Source organism: Anastrepha ludens, chromosome 6, assembly GCF_028408465.1.
Source record: "Anastrepha ludens isolate Willacy chromosome 6, idAnaLude1.1, whole genome shotgun sequence".
Taxonomy (NCBI): Eukaryota; Metazoa; Arthropoda; class Insecta; order Diptera; family Tephritidae; genus Anastrepha; species Anastrepha ludens.
The window spans coordinates 75,474,007-75,491,334 of record NC_071502.1 but is presented as its reverse complement, the minus strand read 5'-3'; the positions used below and the strand labels follow the sequence as shown (position 1 = coordinate 75,491,334).

Here is a 17,328-nt window from a genome sequence, read left to right as displayed (position 1 = left end):
TATTCCTGTGTATGTATCAAAGCAGTCCACTTGGAATGTGTATCCAATTTATCTACCGAGGCCTTCACCGCAGCTTTTCGGCGCTTCGTTTCACGTAGAGGAAAATTTACGCAACTATACTCAGATTGTGGGACAAACTTCCTTGGTGCCAGCTGTCTACTGCACACCATGCATCAGCGCAACACAGCATCAATACCAGAAGACCTCAGAGCATGTCTTTCTATAGCGAAGGCACAACTTGGAATTTTATTCCGTTAGCCTTTCCACATTTCGGGGGTTTATGGGAAGCTGGGGTAAAATCCACAAAATTTCACCTTAAGCATGTTGTGCAAGACCGCGCTTTGAATTTCGAAGAGTTGACTACACTTTTATATCAAATAGAAGCCTGCCTCAATTCGCGTCCTCTTTGTCCGCTCAATGAAGATGAGGAAAACTGCGACGCACTTACACCAGGACATTTTTTAATTGAAGAACCAACTCTTAATATTCCTGATGAAAACTTACTTGATTTCGCTACTTCTGGATTAAGTCGGTGGCGTATGGTTGAACGCTTAAAACCACACCTGGTATTCGGAGTATCTCAGTCGACTACAAAGTCGTCCGAAATGGACCACTACTTGTATCAATGCTAACATTGGCGACCTAGTTCTGATGTATGAAGAGATATCCACCTGGCAAGTGGGCTTTAGCGCGCATAGTTGAAATACATCCAGGACCTGATGGACTAACCCGCGTAGTCACTTTGAAATGTAAAGGAAAATTTTTCATGAGACCTATTCGTAAAATTTGTTTTCTACCTCACGTGAACCCTTCCAAATTAACGGAAGTCGGGTCACAACCATTCAACCGGGCGATAAACCAATCACCTTCAACGGCTCTGCTGGAAACAATTCTAATTTTTCCGTTTAGTGAAGTACTGTCGTCCTAGGGCCCGGGAATGTTCATGCGAAGTATATTTAAATAATTATAGTATATGCTTACTTCTTGACACGACTCCCTGGAGGGTATACTCGTGCACCAGGCAGAAATCTGCTACCACTTCGGAGGCGGATTCCCACCTGGTACTAGGTATCAATCTCGGGTCCCTCAAGGTGCTTAAGTCGAGGTACGGGAGCCGTCCTCACCTACATCGGGGGCGAATCCATTTCCGACTCTAGGATAAGGTGGAGGACAAAGCGTAAATATACTCAGTCTCATGACTGAAGTAATACAGGGTGTTTGATGAAAGCCGCTACTAAAAAAAAAATTGAATAACTTTTTTTCTTTTTAAGTTATCTGTTCCATTTTTGTTTTAATTTGCAGATTGATCTTTAAAATTTATTAAAATGGATAACTGGGACACGCAAACAAGAATTTGGATAGTCCGCCGCTATCACCCACTGGAGTTCGTAGTTTTGGTACAGAGAGAGTACAGGCGGATGTTTGGCGGCGATCCCCCGAGCAGATGGACCATAATGAGACTGGTGAATAATTTTGCTGAGCAAGGAACAGTCGCAAGAAGGCCTTATCATCGAAACCCACCAGTTCGGACGGAGGAAACGATCGTTGCTGTAGCTGCAGCTATACAAAGCAATCCAAGGGTTTCAACAAGAAGCTTATCTGCTCAACTTGGTGTCAGCCGACAGTCTTTGCAAACAATAATGCACAAAGATTTAGACTTATTTCCCTACAAAATTCAAATGGTTAACAAACTGAATGTAGCAGACTTGCCGATTCGCTTGGAATTTTGCCAGAAGATCCTGCAAATGGTGGAAGAAGACCAAAACATGTTAAACTGCCTGTTCATGTCTGATGAGGCCCATTTCGATTTAAACGGCAATGTGAACAAACAAAATTGTCGAATATGGAGTACTTCTAACCCACAGATACTCCACGAGACGGAATTGCATCCTCTTCGCGTGACAGTGTGGTGTGCGGTTTCTTCACGCTGTATTGTCGGGCCTTATTTTTTTGAAGAAAATGGTCACACCGTTACGGTTACTGGAGACCGTTATTTGAAAATGCTGAAAGAATTTTTCTATCCAGAACTACGCCGAAAGAGAATTCCTTTCAACTCTGTGTGGTTTCAACAAGATGGGGCCACGTCTCACATAGCCCAGACTGTTATGACAGAGTTGCGACGAAAATTTCCCAATAAACTGATTTCAAGAAACTCCGAATTTCGTTGGCCCCCCAGGTCGCCTGACCTTACTGCACCTGACTTTTTCTTGTGGGGTTTATGTAAACAAGAAGTTTATAAAACAAAGCCAACAAATTTGGATGAACTAAAACAATCCATTCGGGCAACAATTGCGGCTATTCCTGTCGCAACTCTCAAAGCAGCAATGAACAACTTTTTACTAAGATGCCGCACTTGTGTCAACGAGCATGGGGGGCATTTAAATTCAATTATTTTTAAAACTAGTTAAGCTACATTTAATAAAATTTAATGACCTTCAACTTGAAAAAAAAATAAATGAATTCCATACACTAAAAAAAAAGTTATTTGAGTTTCTTAATGTAGCAAAATTCATCAGCCACCCTGTATTTACACAGATAAATCTGCATAGCAAAGCGTCTACGGCTCTCCTGTGCCGTAGGCATGCAAAACTGTAAACAAACACACACATAATACATACTAATACAAGAACCATGGGTATGTCACAAGCGTATCTGTGGTCTAGGTGCTATGTCGTGGGGACAAATACATACTTCATTGTGAAGGGAATGTGAGACCGCGAGCATGTATTATCATACCGAGGTTGATCGAACACACTATGTTAAAAGAGCTATGCTCCGGAGATATCGTTGTTGCAAAAATAAGGTACTGGAAGAGTGGGAACAGTGTCGAAGTTTCAGCCTACCTACCCAACGACTCTTTACTTTACACATTCGCTAGCTCAATACTGGGGTAGAGGACTTGAAGACCTGCGACTTCACTTCTGGTGTGAGTAAGCTCTGGTACACCGTAAAGTCCCTGCGAAGCTTAACGAGAGTGTGGTTATCACAAAAATCTGACCTTAATTAAACATCAAGATGGCTTCCACAAAGTGCACAGTACCGCCGCAGCACTTAACGCCATAACGTCCATGCTACTGTCCCAGCAGCGCTGGACTGACGAAGGCTTTCGATACTGCTAGCTATTCCACGCTACTGGATGACATTTAACAATCTACTCTCCTCCGGGACTGAAGAGATGGTCCGTAAATTTTCGAGATCAAAGCATATAGCAGAGTAGGATAAAGCAAAAGGGGTACGACAGGGTGAAATTACTGTTGTGCACACATTGCTAGAATACAATCAATCGTTATCAATGATGCAATCAGGTTGCTTTTATCTTATCAATTCCCTTTATTATTTTGGCTTGATATTTTTTTTGCTCCTTCGTCCCACATCAGGGATTAAAACACAATATTTTATACGAAATATTATATGTTGACATGAGTATTTGAAATATGTAAGAAATCATAAATCGCTCTATAAAATCTATCATTTGCAGTTAATTTTTTATATACCGAGACGAGGCAGGGCAGGTGTACATAACATGAAAATAGTACAATCTATGTATGTATATTAGGCCGGGTCGATTTAAAAATCGCTCATTGCTCTGTGAAAATCGTATTCTAGGGATCAAAATAAGAAACTTTGCCGAAGGAACCATACCTCTAAAACGAATTCCGATGTCCCCCAGTTTGGGTCGAACTTTTTAGTTTCTTTTCTCATGTAAATACCAAAAATGGTGATATTTTGAAATGATTGTATGGGGAACCCCCCAGTGGAGTTCCAGGGGGTGTGCCACTGGAATGGGTGGATCGGCCGTCCAAAGTTAGTGGGGGTCGGTCATACATTTGGACTCGATTGGAGCACTCTAAATGGGTCAAAGTGGGATTTTTCGTTCGACCCAAACTGGGGGACATCAGAATTCGTTTTAGAGGTATGGTTCCTTCGGGAAAGTTTCTTATTTTGATCCCTAGAATACGATTTTCACAGAGCAATGAGCGATTTTTAAATCGACCAGGCTTAATATATATGTATATACATCTGATTGTAAATAGGGTATTTATTAAAAGGAAAGTAATCAACGAAAATTGTCATAATTGCTGGAATAGCTCACAAAAATAATACATTACACACAGAATTACATAAATACTTACTCAATTATTAGTTACGTTTTTGTATCCATTTGTAATCATAGTAACGGTAGCACAGTAGATAAGGAAGTCGAAAGCGAACATGGAAAACGGCGATATATAAACACACACGTATATCATAGTCGAAAATCACAAACAAGAATAACAACAAGTTGAACGGATAAAATGATTAAAAATGTTATATTTCAGAAAACACTCGATAATTAACTCAAACGACATTTTAATACTAAAATTTTACTTTTGCAATCATATCACTTTCTCATATCAGCTGTTTGTACAACAAATGCAGAGAGCGAATAATGACGACACTGAACGTGTGCCACCCATAAATATTATAAAAACAAATTAAGAGAATAACGTGTTTGCGATGATGAAGACTGCGAATGTGACTTTCTACGTACATATGTATATATGCACATATCAATACATGTATACATATGACTTAGAGCAGGCACAACTATTTTTCCAATATACAAGTTTAATAATACAAAATACTTGAATATGTTGACCGAATGAAATCACACATTTTATTGAAAAATTTGCACGTCATCCATTCTAAGCTAAGTATTAAAAAACTACTTCAATGTATATATATTTGTAAGCAAGTCTGCTATCGACATGTTGTTATTGTTGTTTAATAGAAAATCAAGGTATTTTAGAACAAACATGTTATTAGGCGACGCACTCCCCAGCCCATATTACATCGATGTGAAGCGGTTGAAACAGATCAACTACCGCTACCGTGGCCAAAAGTTGGTTTAGATAAATTCACGATATAATATTTAGATGGTGACAATCCACTAATACGATAGAGAATGCCAAAAAAAAACACTTTAATTACCAACTATACGGTTTCACAACAAAATATGAACTAATCACATGCGAAATGGTTTCCTATGGCAAAAGCACACGCCTGCACTGGGTTTTGACTCATGCGGACTGGTGAGGTCGAGGGTTAGCAAAACCGAGTGTTGAAAAGCTCATGAAAAAAAGCTTAGCAGCCATACTCACCTCCAGATAATTTACCACAACTCTAATTTGATTAAAAACCAACCAACCTTAATAACTTTGGTTTGAAAATAAACTGGCTTCATTTTATAGTCACAGTGATGGAATAGTTTAAATTGATAAAGTTATGTTGGCGTTGTTCGTGTAAAAATTCACCCATGTAGAAAAATACGCTGATGCATTATCCAGCTGAATACTTACCCGAAATAGTTTCAAATACATATTTTTTGCTTTTTGTTATATTATGCGTACAAATAACATTTGAAAACAAGCTTCTAAACTGAGTAGTCGTAAGCCGCGTAGCTGTTTGTTAATTTTCAAATTCAATTTATGGAAGCACAAAGTTTTATGCTTTCTATTGGAGTAGTTGTGTGCCAACAGGTACAAAGTGTATTGTCATTTACAGTGTTTTGAGCGAAATTCGTTATGAGTACAGGGTTTGATTGAAAAGTAATGAGCCTTCCCGCGCGGAGCGTCTGCTAAGCGATCAACCGAATCGGCTGGTGGGGGAAAATGATCGTTGAACCTTCCCCTTCCACTAGAAACCGGTCCCAGTTCCGTGGCAACAGCGGTGCAGTCAACATCGCTTCGCGCGTGAAAGCTGTTTTAAAAGTGTGATAGGATTTGCAGTGGCGAAAATGCAGCGATCGTTGAAGCAACGTTATTCGATCAAATTTTGCGTAAAGCTAAACAAAACGATAACCGAAACCATTGGGCTACTCGAGGAGGCTTACGGGAACCAATCTCTGTCCAGTGCCCAGGTAAAACGGTCATTTATACTGCATCCTCCCGGCGATAGATCCAAACGTCGTGCCACCAGACGACTGCATGAACTAACGAACAACAGTGCGCCACTTACATTCCCCAGCGATGAGGTTCAGGGGACCATCAACAAAATGAGATCGTCAAAAGTCATTGGCTCTGACGGACTAAACATGCTGATGTGGAAAAACCTAGGTCCATTGGGAGTAGAGTACCTCAGAAGGGGTTTCAAAATCTCGATGGCCACTCTCGTAAGGACATCAGGGGGAGTGGTCCCACTGCTGGGAAGCCCACCAGCCAAGGGGATTCTTATCGACCGATAATTCTCCTTTTCACTGTAGTGAAAATAATTGAAGCCCCCCCCTACTCCCACTCCACACAGAACACCTGACCCCAGCCCCGTATCAGCATGGCTTCCGACGAGTGCACAGTACCACCACAGCACTCTCCGTCACAAACACTCAGATCAACCGCGGGCTCAACCAAAATCGCCTCTGCGAAAGGACTGTCCTAATAGCGTTGGACCTAAAGAAGGCTTTCGACACTGTCAGCCGCGCCACGCTACTAGACGACTTTTCCCGTCGGCACTCGCGCCAGGGCTGAAGAGGTGGTCCGAGAACATTCCTCGGTGATATTTCGAGACCAAACTTTTAAACAGAGAAAGATAATACAAGGAGTTCAGCAGGGTGCTCTCCTTTCACCTTGCTTTTTCAACTTCTAGATTTCGAAACTGCCCCAGCCACCAGAGGGAGTCTCCCTGGTCTTCTACGCCAAAGACTGCACGATAATGGTGTCGGGCAATGGCATTGATGGCCTGTGCGTCAAAGTAACCGACTACCTCGCCTGGCTTTCACACTTCTCGACTGTGAGAAACCTATAACTTTCCCCCATAAAGTTCATGGCGACCCTTTTCACCACCTGGACAAAGAAGTTCAAACTGTAACTTAAGGTTAAAGTCAACGACACACCAATTCCGACTGTGAACAATCCTAAAATTTTGGATGTAACCTCTGACAGTTTGCTCCCTTTCTCTGTGCACACAACGACAATTGCTACTAAAGTCCAAAACCGCAAAAAGGTCCTCAAATCGCTTGCCGGCAGTACTTGCGGCAAATACAAAGAAATTTTCTAAACTATGTCGCGCCTGTCTGGTCGCCTGGAACGAATGATTCGCTGTGGACGAATCTTCAGACTTGTCAAGACACTGCCATTCGGACTGCGACGGGATGTTTACTGATGCCCCCACTTCAACATCTACACGACGAGACTCAGATGCTCCCTGAGAGGGAGCACAACAAACTGCTTAGCAAACAGTTTCTTTTAGGGTGCTACCGTAGGTCTCACCCATGCAGACACCTGCTTGAGCTTAAGGGGTTAGGTGGGTTTCAGAGGTTGCAAAAAAGGAGATTTTGACTATTTTTTTTTAGTATATAAAATCATATATTTTATTTAAGCCATTCACTATATCTAAGATACATATATAAACAGTATTTTGTGAAATTTTTATTTAAAAATTTCGAAAACTCAGCCGTTGGTACCTCATCTTCCTTAACGTCTCAAAAAAAAAAATCTCTTGCTGTGGACAGCATAACTCAGTATTGGTTCATCTAAAATCAGAAAACCGAACGGATTTCGTTAGTACATGGATAAATCTCGTTGTTGTACGAAGGAAAAAAAAAAGTAATCAAAATTTGAATTTTAGACAGGCTTTGAACCAAAAAACACATTTTTTAGTGAAATTTGCGACATACATTGGCTCAAAAAAAATAGTTGTAATTAAAAAAAAAAAAATCCTTCGTTCAATAACTAGATAATGTTATTTCAAAGATTTGTACAAAATTTGAATTAAATCGCTTCATAACTTTTCGAGATATCGTGCCCACCGACTTAAAAAATGGAGTTTTGAGATAAACACGTATACCTGCGAAGCGTTCAACTGACGTGGCCTAATGGGCGGAACTTCTGAAGCGTCTATCTCTTAGAATTTTACTCGGATTGACTTAAAATTTTAGGAGAGTATTTTAAGTGTACTGTACTATTTAATGAGATAAAAAAAAATTCGATTTTCAATTCGATTTCAAACCCACCTAACCCCTTAAGCCGCCTCCCGGGCACGTCAGCAGACACTTCCCCAATTACGCGGACGAGATCCATGACAAAACAGACCGAAGATCACTGGACCAGATAGTGTACAGACAGATAATAAAGGACATTCATCGGGAGACACCACCTTCTTAAGCTCCCGACCTCCGAATGCCGTTGTCAGAGTCCAACCACCACCCATTCCAAATGTAGGTGACGCTATGTTGTGTTAACGCTAACGTTAATGTACACTGACAGGACAAAGTTTACTGCTGCAACAACAACAACAATAAAACTTTATTAAGAGTGATTTGAAGAAAATGTAATCTGTCGCCGAGGTGACATGAATTATTATATGATCGTGCTTTGATCCAGCTAACCTTTTTCGTATTTTGTTTTAAATCCATTTAATGCGGATTTTCCTATTTCCAGCCTTTATGCAGCGGCCGAGATAAAAATTTGCCTCCACTAAAACTTCGTTTCAATATACGATGTGTGTTCAAAAAGTAATGTGACTTTTCAAATTTCGTACACTCGATTTATTTCTTTTCTATGTATGTATGTATGTGTTCTTTATTTTTAAAATTTCTCTATACTTGAATGTGTTTCTTTTGTCGTATTGGCTCATTGTCCGAATTTGATTTGTTTTTGATATTTTAGGTACAAGTACTAGACGTGGTTTAGTGTACTCGGCGATTTTCTGTTATGGAAAAAAATTGATAAATATGATTTTTCTTGACCAAAAATTAAACCGTAATTTTGCCTATCACCGTACTCACCGGTCTAGGCCCAATCCGACTTTTTCTTGCTCTCAACTTAAAAAATATCTATCAACAGACGGAGATTTGCCACAAATGTGAAAACAAAGTCCGCATCGATGGAAGAACTCGAGCCATATTAAAGAGCATTTGGTCAGAGGTGGCTCGACGATTGGAAAAGTAAAGCTTTGGCACAAGTGTGTAATATCTGAGAAGACTTACTTTAATATTGACGAATAGATAAATATTTTGCGAGAAAAATAGTTACCTTACTTTTTGAACAAATTAATTTAGCTTCTCTATACACTCTTGCAAGTAATAGCGCGTAACTCCAATGACTATTCATTAAAATTACTCCAAATGCGCCATTAGATTGATTGATGACATTTTCCTATTAAAGAAATTATACATGAACATAACATATATATGTACGTTCTACGTGTATTGAAAGCGTCAATAATTTCTGAATGATAAATAACTTTTCAAGATGAAAATCTTGTGGTAATTTTCTAATATTCCGGTGACATAAGTGAAAACAGAGTATTACGTTATAGTAGGTGAAGTAAAAATTTCAAAATACTTTATTTAGCGCCAGATGTCTGAGCCATTTCTCAAGATGCGTACATTGCATCTGGCCATACAAGGTGAAGTCAAAAATAAACATATAAAAATAAACAACAAAAAAACAAGACTGAGCTAGAATAGAAACTACAGAAGCTTTGTGCTGATAACTTCGAGGCCCTCTGGCCTCAATACACTTTTTTGAGCGATCTAAAAACTTTTCGAAAGAGTGTTTCAGGTCATTGATCGGAATGTCCTTCGGGATGTCGGTACAAACCTTTTGGATGGCCTCTACCGACGCAAAACGTTTTCTTTTCATGACCAAATGCAATTTCCCGAATAGGTAGAGGTCGCAGTGAGCCATATCAGGCGAATACGGTAAGTGATTGATGGTGAAAATCCTATTTATAGCCAAAAAATCACTCACGAGAGTGGACCGATGAGATGATATATATATATAATTGGCGCGTACAGGGTGTTTGGCCGACAGCTTCAAGCCGACTCCGAACGGCAGATATTTTTATGAGGAGCTTTTTCATGGCAGAAATACACTTGGAGGTTTGCCATTGCCTGCCGAGTCGACCGCTATTAGAAAAATATTTTTATTAATTTCGGTTTCACCGAAATTCGAACCAACGTTCTCTCGGTAAACTCCGAATGTTAATCACGCACCAACCCATTCGGCTACGGCCGATGAGATGATGCATTATCATAAAATAAGCGCCAGCTTGCTTCTTCGCGGTATTAAGGGTGAATTCGAGGACGGCAATACAACAAACGTTTCAAAACGCCACTTTGACGTTTTGTTTCAGGTTCATGCTGGAAACAGCTCGGTTCATCACCAGCTACAATGTTGTAAAGGAAGTTGTCGTCTTTTTTCGCCTCTTTAATGAGGTTTTTCGAATGTTGAATTCTGAGCAATTTTTCGATCTCAGTTAACTTGTCCGGAATGAAACGTAAGCCCAAATGATCAGTTAAAATGCGATAAATCGATGTTTTGGAGTATTCAACTCCGATTCAATGAATGTCAATGATGATTTCGGTTTATTTTTGTCAAATATACGAACATTTTCGATGGATTTTTCGGTGATTACTGATTTTGGGCGGCTCCTATGCTCATTGTCATTTATGTCCTCACAACCATCTCTGAAACGTGTAAGCCACTCACGAACTCTGGAAAGAGATATACAATCATCGCCATACAATTTTCTATCAATTCAAATGTTTCGGTAAACGTTTTACCGATTTAACAACAGAATTTGATATTGGCTCTTTGTTCGAAACTCATTTTTGTATCGATGACTCAAATATACTGACACTTTAGACGCAATAACTTCGCTGTAACGGAATGGGTGTTGCGTGACTACCATTCGGAATCCAGAGAGAACGTAGGCTCGAATCTCGGTGAAACACCAAAATTAAGAAAAACATTTTTCTAAAGCGGCAGGCAATGGCAAACCTCCGAGTGTATTTCTGCCATGAAAAAGCTTCTCATCAAAATATCTGCCATTCGGAGTCGGCTTGAAACTGTAGGTCCCTCCATTAGTGGAACAACATCAACACGCACACCACAAATAGGCGGAGGAGCTCGGCCAAACACTCAAAAAGGGTGTATGTGCCAATTATATATATATATAATAGAAAAAAAGGCGAGAGAAACGGGCTGTCGTTGTGTTGCGTTGTGCGTGTCCCGAAGGCGCCTGTAGGAGATTGCGGTTTCTCAGTAATTTGCCGATACCTATACTACTCGATACTCTCTTCCCGTAAGTCCCGATGTACACAGGGAAACGTTTTGTTCTTGTGAAAAGGACGAACAAAAAGAGATAGGTGTTTTTTGTGTGCCTTACTGGCTACATGCTTTGTGCTTCTTATTCGTGTTGTCAAACTTAAAGAAGTAAACGTCAAAAACAACGAATGTTGCCGGAAACAATATTGTCTGTGTGACCGCGAAAGAAACATCAAAAGGGAATTTCTAGTTTCTCCCTTCCAGATGTCTCTGTGTGTAAATCGGGACCAGTTAATGTCAGTTAATTTGTTTTTTTTTTTATAATGTAAAAATTATAATTTTTGTGAATTTCACTTTCTAAAATTCAAACTAAACATTGCAAAATTATTATCTGTCGGTAAGTGGTAAATACTTTTAATTTTAATTAAATTTATTTTATTTCAAGCTTGTTATTTAAATAAAAAATATAACAATTAGTTCGAAATTAGTCAAATTAAGAGAAAAAGTGATAACTGCGGAAGAGTAAATAGCGCAGTTTTGTTCAGTTACGTTTTTTTGTTGTCAGAAACAAGTAAAATTATCAATACTAAGGTGGTATAGCAAGGATGTCCCCAAGGGGGTGTTCTTTCTCCGCTGCTGTGGTGCTTCGTCGTAGACTCCCTATTAGTGGAGATGCAGGAACTCGGCTTTCACGTCCAAGCATATGCGGACGACGTCTGTGCGCTAACATCGGATAAATCCTTAAGGAGGCTTTGCACGAAAGTGCAGAGGATTCTTGACAAAATCGATGATTCGTGCATGAGACAAGGTCTTTCCGTTAATCCGAACAAAACAACTATAGTCTTGTTTACGAGAAAACGGAAATTGGATGGACTCAGTCTTCCAACACTGAAAGGTGTGACACTTGGTCTTTCCAACGAAGTTAAATATCTAGGGGTAATCTTGGATAAGAAGCTGACTTGGGAGACACACGTTTCACTGAAGGTGAATCGTGCATTGAAGATTTTTCAGCAATGCCGTAGAGCCTTTGGCAAAACTTGGGGTCTGAAACCTGCTGTGGTCCTATGGATATACACGGCACTTATCAGACCAATCATCACTTACGCTTCTGTGGTCTGGTGGCGACGGAGCATGGTTAAGTCCACAATCCGGGAACTATACACGCTGCAAAGAAGTGTATGTTTGTGCATCACGGGTGCCATGAGTACAACCTCTGGAGATGCCCTAAATGCTATCCTTGATTTGCTCCCCCTGGATCTTAAGATACAACAGGAAGCAATAAAAGCTATGTGTAGACTCCATAAATATGGTTTCTGGCACGAAGATGGAGCTTCGGGACACAGAGAAATCTTTAAGTTGCTGTCGGAGCAGTATCCACTGTTTTTGGCACCTAAAGATGACCTGATACCCACAGTTTCATTCGGAAGGAAATTTGATGTCAGATTTCCATTGCGTGAGCAATGGAGCAATCCAGGAGGCATGCAGGGAGGTTTGACGGATATTTTCTTTACCGATGGGTCCAAGACTGAAATAGGGTCTGGAGCCGGATGGTACTTAAACGATAGTAATAAGTATCACTACGCTATGGGGGGAATGGCAACTGTCTTCCAAACAGAAGTTTTTGCCATCCTAAAAGTAGCCGAATGGATAATCGAGAGGAGATGGAGCGGGAAACAGATTGGAGTCTTCAGTGACAGTCAGGCTGCATTGAAGGCCCTGGAGAACGCGAAGCAAACCTCAAAGATTGTTCAAGAATGTAAGAAGAAGCTTAATTCTGTCGCAAGACAGAACAGGCTTGTACTTATATGGGTTCCAGGACACTCCGGTGTTCAAGGAAACGAAATTGCCGACGAATTGGCCAACCGTGGATCAGCGGTGCCTCCACAGGGGCCAGAGCCAATAATCGGAATCAGTCCCGCAGGAATCAAGAACTGGATCAACGATTATGTAGGCAATCTACATAAAGAGCGATGGTCCGGTCTAGAACGCTGCAGAACTGCAAAGTGTTTTGTGACGAGTCCGAACAGAAAACTGTCAAACTTTCTACTAAAACTTAGAAGGAAAGACATTCGGTTGATGGTCGGCATCATTACAGGACACAACCCATGGGGTCAGCATATGACCACCATTGGAATCATCGAGGACCCGGTATGCCTGTCGTGCTTGGAGGAGGCGGATAGCACTGAGCACTTTCTCTGTGAGTGTCCTGCCTTTGCTAGAGCGCGACTACGAGTATTGGGTTCCGATGTCATGAGAATGAGTATTATTCGTTCTCTAAAACTGGAGGATATTTACAAATTTGTCAAAGAATCTGGAAAATTCTCACAGGACTAACTATCTCTATCTCTGTCTCTATTCTTTCCTATCTCTTTCTATGATACTTTTCTCCCTCCCTCCTTGACTATCTACCCCCTTTCCAGAGCTTTAAATACAATGGGCTTTTTTAGCCTGAGTGTTTTAGGAGCCACCAAATCTCCTGGTGCTCCTTGGCTCGACCTTTTCAAATTCAATTCAAGGTGGTATCGAATGATCACTACCCATACCTGGGACCTAGTGATTACTTTTTGTTTCCAGATTTAAAAAGAGGACTTTGTCGAAAAAAAATTTCTGACGATGAAGAGGCGGCAATAAACGCTCATTTTTCATGCAAGGAGGAAAGATATTTTTTATAAGGCGTTGAAAAACTATGTTAACTATGGGTGATTATATTGAAAAATAAACCACCACTCATATATTAATTACATCGCCGAAATAAAGCGAAAATTTGATTACAAAAGTTGTAAGGAATAAATTAGATTTTAGAGTAAAGTTTTCCCAAGAAGGACACTCAAAGTTGGCTTTTCAAGTTTTTATTTGCCATTAGCCGAATTTCAATGTTAACTTGGTGTGCAATATTGTCACGAGTTATTTGTAAACAAGTTTTGATGCAGGCTCTCATAATTACCTTTTTACATTTCAGCACTCGTTTCATCTTTCGATTCATTCGAATCTTATGACTTTTTTATAGCAATTAGAAACTTTATTTATATAATAAAAATATTTAGAAAACAATTGAATTTTTTATTAACTTCCCATGAAAACTCAAAAAGCGTTATATGCATTATTTTCTTAAAAAAAAAAATTACTGTACTTTTGAATCGCAAGATAGTTATGTCGTTTATAGTGAAGGCATGAGAGTGCGCGCGCCCACACTGGCAGGTGATGCGTTCTGGCTAGAGCGCACTTGAAATGTGCTTAAGAGAGCTGCCATTTTCATTAATTATTAAAAACACGTAATTGAAATCCTTTATCCCTAGACAATAATGAATAGTTATACTCGTAAAAACAAGTTTGAAGCATACTTAACTTACTACTTACTTATATACAGTTTTTTGATTTACTCGAGAAATTAATTTTTTGAATTTTTGATTATACGCATGTAAAGATGGATTAGTGTTAGTGCCCGCAGGCTATTGAAACACTATTGGGACGTAAACAATTGATTTGCAGATGAGATTTCGCTATTGTAATGTACAAGCAATAAATTATAAATGATGCTTTCCATTTCAATTCAACCGGGCTATTCGGGTCATGTTCTTCGATTTCGATGTAACTATAATATGTTTGTCTCTGGTCAAAATAATGAGACACGTATTTTTTTGTTCGCCCGAAAAAAATTTTTTTCAAGAGTTATCGGCAATTTTGTTTTTCGGCTCAAACTCGATTTTTTTTAATTGTCTTGTATAAGAAACATTTTTTTTAAATGCCCATAACTTAGTCAAAAATCAACCGATTTTAATAATTCTGGGTTCAAAATGATCGTAATTACTTACACGAGCGACTTCATGTAGAAACAATTGCAAAAACGTAGTTGAAAATTTTTTATTTAGCAAAAAAGAAAAAAAATTGAAATTTTTTCGAAATTCAATATTTCAAAAAGTGTATTTTTTTTTTTTATAACTTTTTCCAAATCAAGACGACACCTCAAACTTCAATTAAGCTGAATGCCCAGTAGCTAAAATGAGTTGTTTTTGAGTAATGCATTTTTGAGTAAAAAACCTGTTTCGCACTTTTTGTTTTTTGCAAAATAAAAAATTTTCAACTACTTTTTTGCAACTGTTTCTACATGAAATCGCTCGTGTAAGTAATGACGATCATTTTAAACCCAAAATTATTAAAATCGGTTCATTTTTGACTAAGTTATGAGCATTTAAAAAAAATATTTTTTTATAAAATAAAAAAAAAATCGATTTTGAGCCGAAAAACAAAATTGCCGATAAAGCTTGAAAAAAATTTTTTTCGGGCGAACAAAAAAATACGTGTCTCATTATTTTGACCAGAGAGCAACATATTTCAGTTACATCGAAATCGAAGAGCATGACCCGAATAGCCCGGTTGAATTGAAATGGAAAGCATCAAATATATAAAAACAATAATTTTAATACATTTTATTACCCATTTCCTCACCACTTCGGAGGTATGACATTTTCGGTGCACTTTAGTTTTTGACGTATTTTTTTACGTTCAAAAATACAAAATCATTTTATCGAAAACTTTTACAAAGTCTGAAAAAAGAAGGTGGATAAGCTATAGCCAAAAGTGGAAACGTTTTTACATTTATGTAACTTCATTATTTTCGTAAGGAATGCAAGAATGAAACCTTTGTGCATCGGCTATTGTTTTACACGTTTTTCTTAAGTTGCTTTTATTTTACTATGTTCTTCTCTATGACAGGTTGACTTTTGTCAACCATTATGGTATTAAATTTGGTCCTCTAAATCGAAAAATTCCTGAAAAAAGTAACTCACAAGTTTTATCAGCAATAACTTCCAAAAAAAAAAAAAAAATTAAAACCGTTTGGCACTTTTCCAATATACCACAAATACAATAAAGCCACCAGCAGCTACAATTAAAAAGACAATTTAAATACAGAAGTACCCACAAAATCATTTTAATTTGAATTAAAATGTATATAAAACATTCTGTTTCAGTTTTTTTTTTTAATTTATTGGTAAACTTTCCTTTTTACGGTTAGTGGAGTAGCAAATTATGCAGCTAAGTAGCAGAAAGGGTTCTTGACTCTGTAAAAGTTACATTGAGTTTTTGCATTACTCGTATTATGTCAGGAGATTTAGCAGCGTGACCTGAATGATCTATTGAGCGCACTTCATGGATTTTGAGTATTTCTCCGAGCCGTGGTGATCCTCAAGGTGGAAACTCATTTATGTATACGAAATTTTCGAATCTCAAGGACTACTCTATTGAATTCAACCAAACTTCGTGTACGGAGTGCATTTGACAGTACTCCACTCGCGTCCATACGCGATCATCGTCATATTTCAAGCAATGTTAAAGCTATAAATATGATCCTTATATGCCTATAAGCATAACATTCTATTGAGAACATGCGCTCGATATAGACAGCCTGTTTCAGAAAACGGAACCGCGATTATTCATAAAGTATAAAAGATATATATTTAATTTTTTTTACATGAAAGTATGTACAAAACTACGAGTCTTCATCGTTGTCGAGTATAGCCTGGCATCTTCTTCATGCTTTGAACCAACTTTTCTGCGTAGCTTGTTGACAAGTAGGACTAGCGTTTTCATAGTTCCCCACATATTTTCAATGAGGTTGGCGTCAGGGTACTGGGACGCCATTTTCTTGATTTGTTGTATCTTAATGTGTTTTTCTGAGAATAGTGGTTTTGATGATGTGGGACGGTAGGATATCGCACCCTAAATACAAAAGGGGCACAACTCAAAATTTTCCACACTCGAGCTTGACTTGTTTACAGTAGCACAGAAAACAAACTATGTGACATATCACGCTGAAATTTGCCATGTAAGCTTATAACAGTCCTACCAAAAAACAAAAAATTTATTTTTGCCATATGTCATCCGCGGACCGTTTTATTGATAACGTCTCGCTCATATTTGAGCACAAGGTACATTTTGAGTCGTGACGCTTTTGTATTTAGGGTGCGATATGTTCACCTCCTTCAGTCGTCGTTCGATGGTGCTGATACTCATATCTAATCTCTTTTTAGCAAGAATTGTGCGTCCTTGGCGTAATCACAAAGAAGGGTCCCGCTTAAAAAGTTGGACGACTACTATATCCTGCTTTTCTGTCGTCACTCGTTTCAGGCAGCGACACATCACAACATACTTTTTTGATTTTTTTATTACTTTTGCAGCAGCGCACAGTGGTTCCGCCACAGGACATTGGATGGAAATAGTCATGTTAAAATTATGCAACAATATTTAGCTAAATGTTAGTTCATTAGTCATAGTAACTTAGAGTACAAAAAAAATTTCAACT

General features: G+C 38.8%; 1 protein-coding gene across 8 annotated transcripts in view; it reads right to left on the bottom strand.

The window, feature by feature from the left end:
• The window catches only part of LOC128868312 (beta-glucuronidase), a 50,574-nt gene that overhangs the window by 12,761 nt on the left and 20,485 nt on the right, over window positions 1-17,328 (bottom strand). The window contains exon 1 of one of the 8 annotated variants that reach the window (XM_054110254.1): window positions 4,972-5,057. The exons of 1 other annotated variant lie outside the window; for it this stretch is intronic. Coding sequence is in view for 2 of the 7 variants with exons in the window: in XM_054110246.1 (XP_053966221.1) it covers window positions 4,797-4,827 (31 nt within the window). In the remaining 5 variants the exon portion in view is untranslated. Of the gene's footprint in view, window positions 1-4,133; window positions 4,557-4,796; window positions 5,058-17,328 lie in introns of those variants that run through there. 6 more of the 8 variants (XM_054110246.1, XM_054110247.1, XM_054110251.1 and 3 more) reach the window with 6 other exon arrangements.